The 18,203-nt window shown below is 40.9% G+C and overlaps 1 protein-coding gene across 1 annotated transcript in view; it reads right to left on the bottom strand.

The window, feature by feature from the left end:
• Nucleotides 1-18,203, bottom strand: part of LOC101850568 — a 66,846-nt gene that overhangs the window by 16,506 nt on the left and 32,137 nt on the right. The window contains exon 4 of the mRNA XM_005099598.1: nt 7,507-7,623. Coding sequence (XP_005099655.1) covers nt 7,507-7,623 — 117 coding nt within the window. The remainder of the gene's footprint in view (nt 1-7,506; nt 7,624-18,203) is intronic.

The raw sequence follows: 18,203 nt of genomic DNA, 5'->3' as shown, positions 1-18,203 counted from the left end.
AAATAATTTTTTTTAAAATTTCAAACAAAACAGAGCTAAGCAAAACAAAATAATGCCCTTCATCTGGACAGGTACAAGCTGAGTCAAATATCTGAGTCAAATGCTGCGTTTCAGAGCAAACTAAGATCATGTCAGAACGCATGGTATGGGATAATATAAAGCAAGTCTAGGCTCCCAAGGGAGAGCCGTTGCATGACGTCGGGACATGATCTCTGACTTTAAACAGTTCCAATCTTGTGTATATCACGCCGTAGGCTCCCTGTTTTCTCTACTAGAGTTTGGTGTTACGAGCTATACTCCCAGGAAGTGATAGTAATCCGTCCATTATTTTGCATATGCTATGGCTTCTAGCTACTCTTTTGCCAAAAAATTGCAATCTCTTTTGCTTCATTGTGCCTAAGAAGCTTTCAGAGTATCAAAGCAGTCCTTTTTAATCTCAAATTTATGACTCAAAAGTCGAAAGCTGTGTGTCGTTAAATTTTTTTGCTACCTTTGATGTATTTGACTGAGTCGACAGCCGTGTACCAGAGTCATTTCAGGAGAGAATAGTCGACCCCAAGTACTAGAAGAATACTAACCGGCATCTAAGTACCTACCGATATGTCAACTATTGAGAAATAGAATTATCATGAGGTTATGTTCTCTGCAAGATAACGGAATGAACTATGTATCCATTGTTAATGTTTTTCTACTTTATCGATACAATTTAGATCCTCTTGGGCGCTGGCTTCGTCTTCACTTCCTGATACTGATAGGGCGAAGCCAGGGTGAACGTGATACAGCTTCCAAACAGAAAGACCGCGATATACAATTCAACACACTCTCGAAAATTGCTTCATTTGCATACTCACCGCTGTACGACAAGTGGACATTTTCTTGGTGGGTACCTTACTTGGGAGGATCTAACTCACGTCATCTAAGTGTAAAGGCGAACTGTCTGACTACCCCACCACTGACTCTCGTAATCTGTGAGACATACTTTGACAGCACATAACAACAGTACTAAAGTAACCATTGTGTATGCCATAGTATGACCAATTACTGTTCTTCTCTTGATAAATCAGTCATGGATTTTTGGTTTGTTTGTTTGTTTGTTTTTTCTTAAAAGCAGGCGTTTTCACGTCATCCGAAAACGAAGCATAACCTATAATATTATTTTTGGGTCAAAATCCTTCTTCCTCAACGGGGACAGTTGGGGCCGGGGGTAATCTTAGAGACGGGACCTCTGATTTCACATTTACACCCAAAAGGACTTACTTAATTTAAAAAACACCCTCTAATGAGTTGCTTCTTAGTTTGTATTATTCGGAAGTCCACGTTCTCTCGACCGGAAGTCCACGTTCTCTCGACTGGAAAACGACTGGAAAGGTTAAAGGCTTTGTGACGCAATAACTTAAGAGTGAAATGTTAAGATTAAAAAAACCAAACGAATTAACACCCCCACCAAAAAAAAAAAAAGACAACAGTAAAAAAACAAAACAATAACAATAACTCAAAAACAACAAACTCCCCCCTCCCCCACCCCAAGACCTCTTTTCCCCCAAAATAGAAAAAAAGTACACACACTGGCCTCCATACAGTAGGACAAAGACCTAAAATAATTCCCACAGTAGGCTCATTAGTTTTGTTGTGTTATATATTCATATAGATGAAACAAATAAAGCAGATAGCATTGAAGTATTCTTTTCAGAAATGACACTTTTGTTTCTTCTTATCGTCATTGTAAAAATTCAATGTGGTTTTTCTTTTCCTCAACTGTATAGTTGAAGCAAAATGAAACATTCCGTGACCGTGGAGCGCGGAAGTTGCGTTCTTTGACTTTTTGGAGACTTTATGAGTTAAAAAGAAAATTTAGCTCCCATGCCTCTTTGAAAATGGTGGGCGTTGTACATAATTTACATGTAAACTTTGTACCGTGTTAACATGCAAAAATAGTCCAGGTAACTGGCTAGCATAATCACCGTTGATTTATTGAAATCACGGTCTTCTATGTTTATCAAGCGTGTTTCTGTGGGAGCTTCATTCATTTTACCTTTAAGTTAATACCAACGTGACAAATCTTATCCAGATACAGCAAATAATTCTAGCGTGGAAGAAGAATGTGTGTTTGAAGAAGCTTTACGTTTCCCCTATCCATGGAAAGCCAATTGAAGCGTACGGCTAGACAACTTTGTGGGGCAAAATGTAAGGTCCAGTTAGTTTGAACGCTTGGTTAAGGAGACATTTCCATTATTTATTTATTATTCTGGTGTGCTCATTGGTCATTGATCGTTTGCATCTTTCAACATGGAAATGTTATTTGAGATGTTATTTACATCCATGTCCAACAGAACCGATTTATTGTTGGAGAGCCGTAAATCCTCCTTAAAACCTGGGTTCAAAACGCCCTGTTGGGAATTCGAACCAAGGCCATCTGCTCCTTAGCCCAGCTTGACACCAACTCAGTTAACCGAGCGCACTTCCAGAGTGCATCCATTCTTAGAAAATTCGTAAGAGAGTGCTTTGAGAGACGCATGTTCTGCCCCATATTGTACAATTAGACACATTTATTTACGTTTTGTATTCCTTTCAGACATCCAACAGCTGATGCCCAACATTTTTGCAATTTACCCATCTAAAAATGTTCTCGGCGTGGGCGAAAGAAGCTTGTTCTTAAATCCGTCTATGGAATTTTGATAGGTTAAAGCTATACACTTATACACTGGCAATTCTATTAATAAACAACATACATGAAATAGCGGTATAAGTAATCCGTTCCCTGTAAGTTCAAAGACCAGGATCACAGTCCCCAGACAGCCCGCGTCATCTCACACACTGATGAAATCTTCTGTGTGTTTTTCAACTTAGCTGCATTTTTTTTTTCCGCTGATAAAACGTGTTCTCTCTTTTTGGCACGAACTTTGGGATGAAAACAAATACAAAATCCCGTCCCCCTTTCCACCATCTCAACCACATCCCGCAGGGATCAAGAGCATACACGTAAATAGAGTTGAAGAAAACATTCTTAAAACAAAACTACACGATTCCTAGAAAGCCTGATCCAGATTTATCACCAAGCGGCTTTGTATTTGCTCTCTCAGCGTCATCGTTAAAGTGCCATAGAGCGGTCTCTATTCCTCTGTTTCTTTCTCCCCTCCCCCCTCTCTGTCTCTCTGTATATCTTTATCTTTGTCTCTTCTTCACTGCATATTCCCCTGTATCTCCACGCCCCTCTGTCCCCCTTTCCCCGCTATTATTCACTGACTCACTTCCTCTGTGTTTCCGCCATCCCCACTCCTCTCTTACTCCCATACTCCCGGGCTCCGTTTCTCCCCCCTTTTCTCTCTCTCTCTCTCTCTCTCTCTCTCTCTCTCTCTCTCTCTCTCTCTCTCTCTCTTGCTCTCGTTCGTTCGTTCTCTCTCTCTCTCTTTTTCTGTCTGTCTGTCTGTCTGTCTGTCTGTCTGTCTGTCTGTCTGTCTGTCTGTCTGTCTGTCTGTCTCTCTCTCTCTCTCTCTCTTTCTTTCTTTCTCTCCCCGCCTCTCTCTATATGTCACTTAACCTCCCATCATATATTTCGTTCCTCATCCACCCCTCCCCATTACCCTCTCTGTCTTTCTAGCTGTTTTGGTCTAGCACTTTGCATCGCCCTCCTCCCCCGTCTCTCTCTTCATTCTTTCTCATCTTTATCTGTATCTGTCTGTCGGTCTGTCTTTCTCCCCCTTTACCTCTCCATCGCTCCTTGTACCACTGTCTCTCTTGCTTTCGCTTTCATTTTCTCTGTCTCTGTATTTCTTTCTTTCCCTGCCTCTCATTGTCTAAAATATTTGAAAAAATTGCTTCCCGTAAACATCGGAATCCGAGGATTAACGAAGATTAGATTGTTCCAGACACAATACTCACCTCTTCGATTCCCCAAGGCACCGTTTATAAGCTCTCAACGTCGTTGTTGTTGCTGAAGGAACGTAGGCGTTGTTAGCTTCTAATTCTGCTCAAAGCTTAAAGAGTATAATTTCATAAACAAACTTCTCTAAATGCCGGTTGCTACAAGCCATTATTTCTTACTTATTGTTTCTGTATTCTTGGACATGTATCACAAGATGTACAAAGGAGGTGCAATGTTTTGACGTGGGTCAGGTGTGCTGCCTTTTGGATCATCAAGATGCTCCTTTGCGGGGTCTTTTTAAACTCTGTTTCTTTATTAAATACAATTTTAAGCGCATTTGATCGATTATAAAGTCATGCTTAATTTTGTTTGCTTCAGGGAAACCAAGTGGTGTATCGGGGTCTGTTATATTTTTCTAAGATTGTTTTTGGTGTGTTTGACCTTGTTTGCAACGATGTGCCCAGCCTTGGTTAAGAAGGGCTTGATAAATAAGAAATAAACACAGCAGCAACGCTTAACGAAGTCGTACTGTCCCTTAAGTGAGCCAACTCTCTCTCTCTCTTTCCCTCTCTCTCTCTCTCTCTCTCTCTCTCTCTCTCTCTCTCTTTCACTCTCTTATTCTCTACTGTGCCTTTCTGTCTGCCTCTTTTGTCTGTCTGTCTGTCTGTCTGTCTGTCTGTCTGTCTGTCTGTCTGTCTGTCTGTCTGTTTCTCTGTCTGTCTGTCTGTCTGTCTGTCTGTCTGTCTGTCTGTCTGTCTGTCTGTCTGTCTCAGCTAGCTCTCTCTCTCTCTCTCTCTCTCTCTCTCTCTCTCTCTCTCTCTCTCTCTCTCTCTCTTTACCTCTCTTTGTTTTTTCGCATGCCCCCTCCAACCCCACATGTTCGGTTTATCTCGTTCCATGTCCTCTACAGCTTGAACGAAAGATCTCAAGTACAGAAGCATATTTTTAATATCTTTTTGGAAAAAAAAAATCAGAAGAAAATAAACTCAGACTCGATTTAGGGTATAAATGAATGGTCCCCCAAAAAACAAAACATGAAAAAGCAGAAATTGAGACGAGATATTTCGCAAGTCAAAACGAAGGTATAGAAATCGTTTGTCTGCCGGCAGCAGATAAGATTTTATATTCTCGATGGGAATAGACCATAATTACGATTTACGACCAGAGAGAATGGCTGCCGTTAAGAGGGTTTCCCAACTGTATGTTTCATCTCGGAACTACGAGCTTGATTTTTTATAAATCAAAATGTCAGAAACAAAAGAAAATCCGAAACCCGCCTACTTCTCACTGCAAGGTTGCTCGTTTCATCTATTTTGAGAATAATATCCGATATTATGATTTCTAGACAGGTATTGGTTCTCCAAATATTGTCAAAGAAATGAGTGCATAAAGAGAAATGGGATTATCTAATGTTATTTCAGGTCTTGCCAAGGTTAAGATCGTAGATTTTTATTTCTAGACCATTCAGTGTCATGGCCATCGTTCTTTTGCTTCTTGCCCTTCATTTGGCTCAAAATGAGTCAAACAGTGAGCTCCAAGGTGAACCGGAAATACAACCGAGTGCATCACACACGTCGACCCCTCTTATAAAGGCCAACCTGGGCTAAGGGAGATTGCCAAAAGCCAGCAGAAAGACGGAAATGCGGGATAAAGCAGATTTCTGCTCTTAGGAATCGAACTTAGGTCTTCTGTGTCCACAGCAGAAAAATGTAATCTAGTCAGTAGTTGTCACTTTATGAATTTAACTGGAGACAGTTTACGCCCCAATTGGTACAATTAAGGCCATTTAGAAGGAGTAATGCTTCTATTCTGCCTGCCAGGGAGAAATACAACGTACCAGTGAGAAGACCAAGATACTGGATAAAGAGTCTGTCCATGTGAGAATCCAACCGAACTCTTCTGTGAGTGACGGCGAAGCGCCTAAGGGCTACACCAAAGCGGCCGATAAATGGATATGTCTGTTGTCCTGGATATTATGAACACGTGATTGCTGTGTGGAGGGGAGTATGGCGTGGGTTTAACGACCCAATGAACAAAGTAAAGTCATGCGGAACCTCTAAGTTAAACGTCCTTCTCCAATAGGTCCTATATATAGGCAGGGAAACAGAGAGCCTTGGGAACCCTCCAATCAACCCAATATCAGAGAAGTGTGTATTAATAATATAATAATAGCAGAAACAGAAGTAGCAGTGACTGTAGAATACCAAAATAATTCTCACATCTCCTGCGCCCCATGCGCTATAGCTTCTGACATCACCAAACACACAATCGTTTACACGTGGCAGCAAATATTGCTCTGTTCTTTTCTTTGTCAACTATGAGAGAGAAAACTCCCAGAAATGTTTTCTCATAATAAACATCATGGTGCAAATGTTTTTCAACTCAGTGACGACATTTGGACATCTTTTAGAAAGGAGGACTAAGACAAAAAAAAAACCCAACAAAAACAAACTAACGTATGTATTCGAACCTGGGCCACCCACTCCACAGCACAACTTGGTGTCAACTGAACTGTTCGGGTTGTCTTTCAAGAGCAGACCTAACATATAATATCAAACAAAGCAGTAGTTCATATTTATCAAGTAATTTTACTTCTATGACACCAAAGCGTGGGTAATTCGGTAATTTTGTTGGACGATGGGGATCACCCGAAATTTTTTGGTGGCAGATCTTATTTGATGCCTCGCTAAGAAAAAAACGCTCGTACATGTAGGTGAAAGGTGCTAAAATTTTAGCCTATTTAATAGAAGTGGCAAAGTGAGCGAAGCAAGTTCAAAGGTTGACAAGAACAGGTGAAAATAAATAGATTATCATAAATGTTCATTCTACTCGTTACTATTTTCCGAGTTCACAAAAGACAGTACAAAGAAAAGGTCATCAGAGCAGCTCGACTGTATTACAGAGCTGGCCTGAAAACACACACGTTTTCCATAAAACCCTCGGTCAATACTTACTTACACAAGACTCAAAGGTTAGGGGTAAAATATTTTGTTCTTTGGTAAAGATAAAAACATTGCTGAGGTCTTGTCCTCCTCCTCCTCTTCCTCATCCTCCTCCTCCTCTTCCTCCTTCTCCTCCTCCTCCTCCTCCTCCTCCTCCTCCTCCTCCTCCTCTTCCTCGTCCTCCTCCTCCTCCTCCTCCTCCTCCTCCTCCTCCTCCTCCTCCTCTTCTTCTTCTTCTTCTTCTTCTTCTTCTTCTTCTTCTTCTTCTTCTTCTTCTTCTTCTTCTTCTTCTTCTTCTTCTTCTTCTTCTTCTTCTTCTTCTTCTTCTTCTTCTTCTTCTTCTGCTGCTGCTGCTGCTTCTGCTGCTGCTGCTGCTGCTGCTGATGATGATGATGATGATGATGATGATGATGATGATGGTAGTGATTATGTCTGTGCGCACTCACACCCTCATGACCTCACACGCCCTTAAATCTTACCACCTTGACGACCAGGCGCGAGGTAATAGACTTGTTATACTACTACTAATTGCCAAAAGGCCAGACTCGTTTCCCAAATTGTACAGACTTGTACTACAAATAGCACCTCTGCTACGAATAGCTCAGTCTAGTACTACAAGCAGAACAACTCAGTGTGTTTACTGGGGTAATCCATACAAAGAAACATGCACTAATGAACTATGTGAATTATCATAAAACTCACTTGTGAAATGGGGTCACTCCACCTCTGGCCTTCCCATTCGTTGTTCCGCGTCGGCCACGCATGCGCAGATAATGTGATGCAGCAGGAAACGAGGACGAAGAGGATTGTTATCAAAATCTGCAATGAGATAAGTAGAGTTGATGGTCTATTGAGTAATGAAGCATCAAAATGTAATAGTTGGTAGACTTTTTAGCACGTCAATACATTACACATGGTTCAAGGGCTAGAGGCGAAATATTTTGTTCTTTGGTTGAAGTAGCAAGACAGCTGAGATCTTCTTGTTCTTTTTGTTTTAGTTTTTGTTCTTCTTCTTGTTCTTTTTCTTCTTGTTCCTGTTCTTCGATGTTGCTTCTCGGACCTACAATAAAACACAATTTCCTTGGCTATTCGGTCTACCTGGGTTGTTTTGGTTCCAAGCCACACTTCTATGTCCTCTCCTGTCCTTCCACGCTTAGCCTTTAACTTTTGCTTTCAGCATAATATGTCTCTCGGGTGATTCAAATAGTTCAGTTTCAGTTTCATTGCGCTCTGAGGAAGTAAAAAAAAAGTAAAGTTGTTTCCGCATCCGATCCAGACATTGGGGATTGCTTTGTTAGTGAGACAACTTTCTGGGCCTTCGGCATATTGTGGTAGGGTGACCAGTTCCTTTCCACGCCGCCTTTACTTCCCCAACTCGAAGTCAGGTACCCATTACTGCTGGGAGGGCAGGAGGGGGCGAAAAAAATGCGTGTCCGAACCGAAGCTCGAACCCGAACTTTCCGCTTCGGAGACGAGCGCACTAACCACTCCGTCACCGCAACCTCTCCCGAGGAAGTATTGATGTTTATTCATCGTTTCATCTTAATGCTTCTTCATGCTTTATTTTCTGTCTCCAGGATACACTTAGAGTGTTACTATAACATTCATTTTGAAAGCTGTGTTCCTTTTGATTGGATAAGAAAAAAAAGTGATCAAAGAAAAATAATAAAAACATGTAAGGTATGCTAGGGTGTTGTACAGTTTTAACGCCCTCTTCAGCACAACGTTATTTATACGTAAGTTTATACTTGTTACCCATACGAAATTAGATCGTCAACAAACCGAATAGCCCTCCCTATTAAAATTAGGGATACACAGTATAAGGGACTGGGGTGGGGGTGGGGGTGTTTGTGAAGGGGGGTGCATGTGTGTCTGTGGAAGGACAGGGGTGTTACTTGAGGTACTTTGATGTAGAAGACGTAGACTCTCCGTTTGCTCAGTTGGTAACCCGACGAGCAATAATCCAGATGGCTGTGATTCGAATGTTTGAAAAAACGTTCTTGAGCTGTCCACCAACTTCATTACTCATCGAATAGGGATTCTTAGAGAAACTTGCTGTGCTGAAAAGGGTCTTTAGGGGGCTCTCGTGACCAACAGGTTAAGGTATTTGCCTCTCATTCAAAAGTCCCGGGTTCGAATCCAGGTAGCGACCGGAAAATTGTATTCTCGAAAATTGTCTCCTTTCACCTCCTTTCCTGCTCTCTACCAATGTTCTCTCGTCTGCTTTCGCCTCCACTTTCTGCCCCCACCCCTTCACCTCCTTTGCCCCCCCCCCTCCTCTGGGCTCCTGACTCTTTCTGCAGCCTTTCTTTTGCTGCTCCTTGGCTCCTTACTGCTGTTTTTCAGCCACACCCCTGATCTTCTGGTAGGAAAGATCTACACCTAGTCTTCTCGAACAATGGCGAAAAATCTCGCAGGTCCCGGGTGCAAATTGTGAACGTTACAGATCCCTCGATGGTCTAAAATCGATACGAGTAGTCTTCGGCCATCACCAGGGCAAAATTCAAAATTTCCTACAAACTGTAAACGTTTGATGTGTTCCGTCGAACGCTCATATTGGCTTATGCAGTTGAGAGCACCGTAAAACATTTACCAAAAATTTTTTTTTTAAATTACACATGCATCTTACTGTACCATTCTTCTGTCCTGATGGAGCCAAATAAAAATTACTGCTCGGGACAAGATTCTGAGAGCACACACTCACCCCCATTCCCTCTTGTGATTGGGCTACCACAGTTAATTTTAGTGTTTGTGGGTGAATTGGTATGTGAACTGGGCAGTGAGGCTCATTATGACCAGAGAGTATTCAGTCTCTGTTATGACTTAGAGTGACGTCAATGTTTGTTACTTTTTTCTATTTCCCTCACTCTGTCGCTGGGTTTTTTTCTGATCTCTATTCCTCTGTTTGTAATTCTTCCTTTTTTATCACTCTTTTCTTGTTGCTCACTCTTCCTCTATTAAAATAACTCTGTCTCTTTTTATCACTCTTCCCCTTTTTATCATCACTTTTCCTTTATCCCCTTTTCTCTTTTTATCACTCTTTCTCCTTTTTCATCACCCTTCCTCTTTTTAACCACTCTTCCTCTTTTTATCACTCTTCCTCTGTTTTATCACTCTTTTATCTCTTTTTACCACTCTCCCTCTTTTTATGAATCTTATACTTTTCTATCACTTTTTCTCTTTTTTAACACGCTTCTTCTTTTTTAAAATCACTCTTCCTCTTTTTATCACTCTTTCTCTCTGTTCTACGCTCTGTGACACGCACTATAATTTTCTTTTTTCCCTCCTTCCATATTATACCCCCTCCTTTCTTCACCCCAACTGCTGTTCCCGTTCCTTTACCATAGCACCCCACGCGCCGTCACAACATTACCGGAATAAATATGCTAAAAGCAATCACAGGGGCGGGGGAATCAATTCCCCACTCTGAAAACTAAAATGTGTACCCATTGTGGTCTTTGTATTCTACATTAGAGCTGTTTGCGTACATTGGCGAAGGGGGTGATTTGGACAAACACATTTTACAATTCTGAATTGCCGAGGCAATATTTAATGTTGAAAATACACGGACGGTCTTTTCAAGTACTCACTTCTGTTAAATACTTTATGTACATTACAGAATTCATGCACCTCTTTTGAGCTATTTATATTATTTATTTTTTTTGTATGCACACTACGCACATGTTGTTTTCATTGGGTGTGTTTACTTCTGGAACATACCAGAATCACATCTCTAGTGGGGCATATTCTTTACACTGACTTTGAGACAAATACCTCCCTTATGCTAGTTCCCATGCTGATGAAATGGACAGGTTGCAACTTTTTTGTTGTTGGAAGTAATTTAACCAATACCCCTGCTTTTCATCTACGACGCAACCCATTTATAATAGTTGCAGCAATAGCAACAGAAACAACAACAACAACAACAACAACCACAACAACCAAAATGATAACAATCGTGATTCTGTTTATAATAATTGAAAGATAGTTGCAATAGAGCAATATTGATAATATATAAATAACGGCATCAATATAAATTAGATAGACTGAGAAAGAGAAAGAGAAAGAGAGTGAGGGAGAGAGATAGAGATAGATAGATAGAGAGAGAGACAGAGAGAGAGAGAGAGAGAGAGAGACAGAGACAGAGACAGAGACAGAGACAGAGACAGACTGACAGACAAAGAGAGAGAGAGTGAGAAAGAGAGAGAGAGAGAGAGAGAGAGAGAGAGAGAGTGTGTGTGTGTGTGTGTGTGTGTGTGTGTGTGTGTGTGTGTGTGTGTGTGTGTGTGTGTGTGTGTGTGTGTGTGTGTGTGTGTGTGTGTGTTTCTCAGAGAAAGAGAGAGAGACAGAGAGAGAAAGACAAAGAGAGAGAGAGAGAAAGAAAGAGAGAGAGAGAAAGACAGAGAGAGAGAGAGAGAGAGAGAGAGAGAGAGAGAGAGAGAGAGAGAGAGAGAGAGAGAGAGACAGAGGGGAGGGGGATAGGACTCATCTAAAGGGCAATAACTCGGTCGCCTTTACACCAAATTCAACAAAATTTCGATTAAATAAAATCCAACCACGGGGACGTTATATTTGCTAATATTTTTTAAAACAACAACTTATGTGTTCGACAAATATCAAGTTCTGCAAAATTTCTACTTTATTTCAGCTCAAATTGAGGGAAACTCATACCTCTATAACATCAACTATAATGTGAGTTCGTGAATTAAAGAACAAATTTATTTGAAACTAATATCGCAAAACAAACTCAGGGAAAGTTGTTGTAGTTTAAATTATAATTATGCTCCAAGTGTTGACATTTGTTTTCAGGCAACCTCGAATGCACCGCCGGACATTTTTAATATGTTCATGAGTCGATTCTTTGGACTTCCAGTTCCAGTTCAACAATGAGTTTCAACTAATAGTGACTGTCTCCACAGATTCTGTCTCTCAAAAAAAAAAAACCCCAAAAAAAGAAAAGAAAAAACCCCCCACCAAAAACCACTGCACTTTGAATGGGTTTCTTTTCTTAATTTGACACTTTCTATGGCAATGCGAGATTTAAATAGTCATGTTATTCTGCACAATAAATAAACAATAAGGTTGCTTTTTATGAAGTCGTACAGTGTTTGCCTTTTAACTCAATTTTGGTTGAAATTGTTATTAAAACTTGAATGTCTTTAGCACTGGGTGATTGATTTATATTATATTGACCAGTTTGGCGTCCTCTTGGTCGTGTATGCGTAGGAGCGTGCGTGCGTGTGTTTGTGCGTGTATGTGTACGTATGTAGGTGTGTGTTTGTGTGTGTATGTGTGTTGGTGTGTGAATCCGTGCACCCGTGAGTGCATTCGTGCTTGCGTGTGTTCGTACGTATATGTGTGCGTACGGACGTGCTTGTTTATGGTGCGCATATGCGGGCATGCATGTGAGTAGGAAGTATGTTTACTTTAATAGCTTTGACAGATTACTGCTATCCGTAGAAATTGTTTCGTTAATATGCTGCCTGCAAGACTTTTCAATTATCTCTATATCTGAACAGCTCCCAGGATACACTTCTCAAAATAGATAATGCAACACGCTAGCTACCATAAACCTCATTAAGCATGACGAACTTTGGAAGAATAATTACGAAATGAGAATATCGTGTACATGAAGAGCAGACAGCGTCAAGCGATCGGGAATGAATGTCATTAAAATGTCAGACTATGGAGACTTAAATTGGGATCCCAATCCATAACCGAAGCCTCGGCTCCATAGACTTGTATTCCTAGACCGCGCATTTTTATGACCGCCGCTCCTCTCTTACTACAAAAACATTGCTGCGAAGCGGAATCACCATATCACCATCACATGAATGACAAAATTGTTTCGTTTCTCTAGGGAAGTAATCTATCTTTTTCAACCACTATTGTTATTATAGTTATAGTACCGGTCTCACTACAGTCACATGCGAGCAAAAACGCCCCCCCTCCCCTTTTTTTTTCAATGCCTTTTCATGATCGTGGTTTTTATGGCGCTCTTACTGACGAATCAGAAATACGCCAGAGTTAACGCTCTCGGAAATTGAAAAGGAAGTCTATTGTCCCATATTAGTGTCTCTCTCACCATTACGATTACAACAGATACTAAAAAGAAATCACAAACAAGCAAAACAAAGCAATAAGAAGTAGAACTAACGACATACTAGCAAAATGACAAAAGCAAAACAAAGCAATAAGAAGTAGAACTAACGACATACTAGCAAAATGACAAAAGCAAAACAAAGCAATAAGAAGTAGAACTAACGACATACTAGCAAAATGACAAAAGCAAAACAAAAGAGAAAATACAAACTGAAATAATGAGCAAAACGCTATCTATATTTTTAAAAACTACATAAACTCACGGGAAAGTTCTTTTTGCTTTACTGTTGAAATATTCTTTAAATTATATACGGTGGCGTCCAAAAGAAACTTGAAAATGTAATCACCAAGTCATTGTGTTAAAGCCTCGCATTACCTACTCATGCAGCACTCCAATTCAAAGCTTAATAAATTCTGTATCATCTGACACATCAATAATTCATATTTGTTAAGAGACGCCCGAGATATATGGTCACTCAAAATTGACTTTAAAAAACCAGGCATGGCAAAACTGTGTGAAATCAAAGAAACGTAAAATTGTCTTCGCGTGTGCTTTGAGGAACATCAATTTTGATGGAATGGACATTCATTACATATCCAATGGATGGCGAATTTTGTATTGCAATAAACAATATTTTATTTGAATGTTTGGTCACAATAGTTCCAAATAAAACGGAAAACAGAGCAATCACTACTACCATGCAAAACGTGGACTTAACATTAAATGTGTTTATTATTATTTTGCTTCGAAGCCTTTAGTGCTCAAAACCTTTGGGCATTAATTAAATTTTGGACATAATCATCTATCAAATTATCACAGAGAGTTGTGAACAAAGGGTCTGAGCAAAGTCGCACTTCTTCAGCTGCTGTTTCATGGTATTTCACTCTTTTCATACCTGTCGGATTAACATCGTGGCTATTTACTGGTGACCACTCCACCGTTGATTTGATTTGGCTTTCCAAGAGCTATCTAGTGGCATTGGTCCTGTGAGAAAGTTATTTGCTATGCATGGAGATTTCTACTTGAATGACACCATGTCGAAAATAAGGGTAAGACACGACGTTCCAGCACTTGCTCGATGTCGTCCACAAAACTAAGCCATCCAGTGATTCTCACGATGGTGGTTCTGTTCATTCCCACCCCAGACCATCCAAAACCATGGCAGTTTCGTGGCCTCTGTTTATAACTAACACAGTCCATGTGCGAAAAAGGTTTTGTGCTCGACACGAAGCCATTAGTTCATAAACAAAAACAAAATTAATACTAAAGAGCACGTGTTAAGTCCAGGTTTTGTTTGGTAATTGTAACTACTCTATTTTTCAAATCTGTTCGAAAATTTCATTCGAAGATGCTGTTCATTGCAGAGACAATAATATTCTCTTTTCATTTGATTTTCAATACATGCCCATTTATCCAATGTTGACGCACTTCAATGTACGCGCGAACACACTTTTCCGTGTCTCTGATTTCCCACAATTTTGCCAAGCCTGATTTTTAAAGGTTAGTTTTGAGTGACCATATCTCGGGCGTCTCTTAACATAGATGAAATATTGATGTGTCAAATGATGCAAAATATATTCAGCTTTAAATTGGTATGCTGCATGAGCGGGTAGTGCAAGCCTAGAGCAAGATGATTTGGAGATTACATGTTCAAGTTTCCTTTGGACGCCACAATGTGAACTGCCCAACGCACAAAACAGTTAGTTGTTTAATCATTCTATGAGGGGTAAGACCCTTCGATCTTGTCTGTCAGGGCCAATCCTAGCCGAGAGTGACATAGGACCCCGCCGAGAAACCGAGATACTCAATAGAAATTCTCCCCACTCGGGAATCGAACTCAGGTCTTTCGTGTGCTCCCTTCCCCAGGGCTGCGCTTCTGACTGAATTGTCTTTAGGCCATTCCCAAGGGGGGATAGTAACATGTTAGTTAGCACAGTAGAATTGTAAATGGGTTTATTTATCAATGTCATGCCCACGGTGTGTCGAAACAACATAGGGGAAACTGCTGCTTTTCTTTCCTCATCCTTATAATCTCGTCATCTTCCTCTACTTCTTTTGTATGTTCGTCACTTTCTTGTGAACTGCTATTTTTGAGGTGCCTTGATAGTCAAAGCAGACTTTGTGCTGTTGAGGCTCGAGAGGTGAGCAGAGTAAGCCTGATTCTCTGTTTTGACTTCTCTGTTGACATCCACCCTTTGGCGCTCCTATGACCTTATTATGCAGTTGCGAGCATCGTAAAACCTTGCTAAAACTAAAAACTGTCTTTAAGCCACACCCCTTATCTTCTGGTGGGAAAGATCTACATCTAGCCTTCTCGGAAAAGGGTGAAAAATCTCGGAGGTCCTGTGTGCATGTTGTGCACGTTAAAGATCCCTTAGTGGTCTAAAATCAATAAGAGTAGGATTCGGCCGCCACCCGGGCAGAATTCAAAATTTCTTACCAGCTGAAATAAATGTTTATTGTGTCCTTTGCGCTCATATGACCTTATGCAGTTGCAAGCACTGTAAAACACTAACTACCCCCCCCCCTTAAAACCTTCGGTTTGCTACGGCGGAGCGCCAAACTGCTACACCAAGGTCGTCGGTCAAATTAGTGTATAACCGCGACAAGCGATTCAATCTTTGAAAAAGTATATTATATTATAACCAGTTTTAACCCCATCACTGTCTGGCTCTCTCTTTGGAGTAAACGTAGAAGCGAATGCTATTGTTACATTTTTATTACTAGTTCTAAAAGTGTAAAACCACATGATTCTATATGGTTTGATTAACTTTTGTGTCTGTTGAAGGGCGCCGGCAGGGGGGGGGGGAGATAATTATATATACCTCTTAAATACACTCTTTACATTCTTCTCCAAGTTTGCGTTACCCCTTCCTCTTTCCCCCAACTTCCATACCCTTCCCAACCCCCCCCCCCCCAACTCCCATCCCCATTATCCTCTTTCCTGTCCCCGACTTCACTATCCCATTCCCATGACCTCATTATCCTTTTACATCCCTTTAGCCCTCCATGCCAACACTAACTCCCCACATTGCCAACAGTTAGCTGTACAGACGCCTCGGTTATAACTCCATTGTTTGTGGTACTACCATTGCTGTTCCCCCAAAGCACACTATAAGGCCTGCAGTTGCAGGAATTCACATTTATTTAATTTTATATTGTAACATTAAAAATGAATAAATGTAAATTTTATGGGTTTTTAAAATGTGCATACGTCATGTCTAATCACATGAGATTAATTCCAATAGATTATACTTTGCGACAGAATCATAGGCACTTGTTGACAGATTACAATCCAAGCAATAATGTAAACATGCTGGTTAGCTTTTCACTAACTGGTTTCATTTCTGCATAATATCTAGATGGTTTTTTTTACATCTCTAGCTAAAGCCAGGTGATAGTTTTTCTTCACCTTATCCTCAAAGTTCGAGACGCAGAGGTAATTTTAAAAAAAATTGAAATTGTTAAGGGGAGAGCAGTATTTGTAAATGCAGAGGTCTCCGCGAGATCTGTTCACTGTCGTTTACATTGTGAGGTCGATAAAGTTGACGATTGTACTTCAAACAACAAAGTAAGCTTCAATGAATTTTTATACCTTAAAACTGGGATTTATGGAAGGCAGGAATGCGCTCTATAACTCAATACTCGGATCTAGCAGTGAAGTAGTTAATACACTTATTTTTCTACCCTCTAAACTTCAGTTCCAAATTTTGGCGAAATAGCTTGGCAGTGTCGAGATCTAACTACTTCCGTGTTGAGTTGTCAAACATGTACACAACCACATCACCAACTTCATAGTTTATTTTTTCTTTAACTATAATTTATTGTTAAGGTCCTCTTCAAAATCAGGCGTCACAATATGGTGTAAAAGTACGTTTGCCTAACTTTTCTGTCTTCTGTCATCATTTGGATCGAAAGGTTTCTTTCAGCGTGAGAAAACACATTTCAACGAAACCAGCTTCACGGTTAGTTATTATTCTCCCAGGGGCGAACCTTCGGAAATTAATTGCTCCGAAGTTTGTTGTTTCCCATGACCAAATACATCACATTCTTGTTTTTGTAGAGTTAACCCTTAAAACTCTTTACATATTGGACAAGCAGTAGTAAGACGCCTCTTTGTCCACGGGGGGAGGGGGGATCAATGGGGTGGAGGATGAGTTGAGATAAATAAGGCTTGAGGAGGTGGCTCCAGCTTAGCCTTGAAGAGGTGACTTTTTGCTGTGTAGAAGGGCGTCTCTCTTTGTATAGAATGCACTATTTTTTGGTACCTTATTAAATAGAAGGAGACACCTGTGATGTGGTCTTTAAAAAAAGATCGTCGAAAAAGAGGGGATGAGTACACCAGTTTCAAACGATCCCTTTTTCATCTCCCCCCCCCCCACCCCTCGCTCCCCTTCATTTCTTAATGACATGCTTGATCACGCACCGCACTTACCAATCTCATAGACTTGGATTATAATCTAGACCGTACACTGCCAAGGCGCAGCTCTTTGCTCCCTATAAACTTCCCTGCGCAGCGTGCTCACCATGAGCGTCTATATGAAGAACAAATCATAAATGTTGCTGTCGTCGAATGCATGCAGAACTTTCTTTCTAGCCCATCCCCATTTATTTCCCCTTTATTGGTTTCAAATTGAGTCAAATGGTGTTCTCCAACTGCGAACGGGAAGTTCGTCAGAGTGGACAGTCTAGGTTATTGTAGCCTAATATAAGTCTATGACCTTACCCTAGATACACCCCTTAACACACCTCTCAAAACACTGTCTAACAAACAAACAATACACACTCACGTGAACACTTACTACATCGGCGTTGAGACCAACCGCACTGAGATCAGACTCTAGATGAGCCGTGAAGCCACCCACATAACGCCCGTGTCCACAGTGGCATCTGTCGGACTGTCCACGCTAACAGCCAAGAAACTGTCTCGGACAGGCAGCTGTCATTAACAAGTCTGAATGCAAAAACCCTTTCTACAAAGTTACTGTATTGCAGATACGACCTTTTCCCACCCAGGGCTTGGAAGCTGTGAAGTCCGTAGATATAGACAAGTTCGGGAATACCCAGTTTAGGGGCCGCTTTGTAAGGTTGCCCATTACACCCCGGGCCTTGCTGGGGTTAGGGGGTTTGGGTAGGATACATTTCGTGTGATGGGGTGAGATAAGACTTGACGAGAAAGAGAGAGAGAGAGAGAGAGAGAGAGAGAGAGAGAGAGACAGAGAGAGAGAGAGAGACGTGAAAGGTTGTGGAGATGGGGAGGGATGGGAAGTGTTGTGAAGATGGGGAGAGATGGAAA

This window comes from Aplysia californica, unplaced genomic scaffold (genome assembly GCF_000002075.1).
Source record: "Aplysia californica isolate F4 #8 unplaced genomic scaffold, AplCal3.0 scaffold00219, whole genome shotgun sequence".
Classification (NCBI taxonomy): Eukaryota; Metazoa; Mollusca; class Gastropoda; order Aplysiida; family Aplysiidae; genus Aplysia; species Aplysia californica.
Note: the sequence above shows the minus strand (reverse complement) of the source record. Positions and strands in the feature narration are given on the sequence as shown.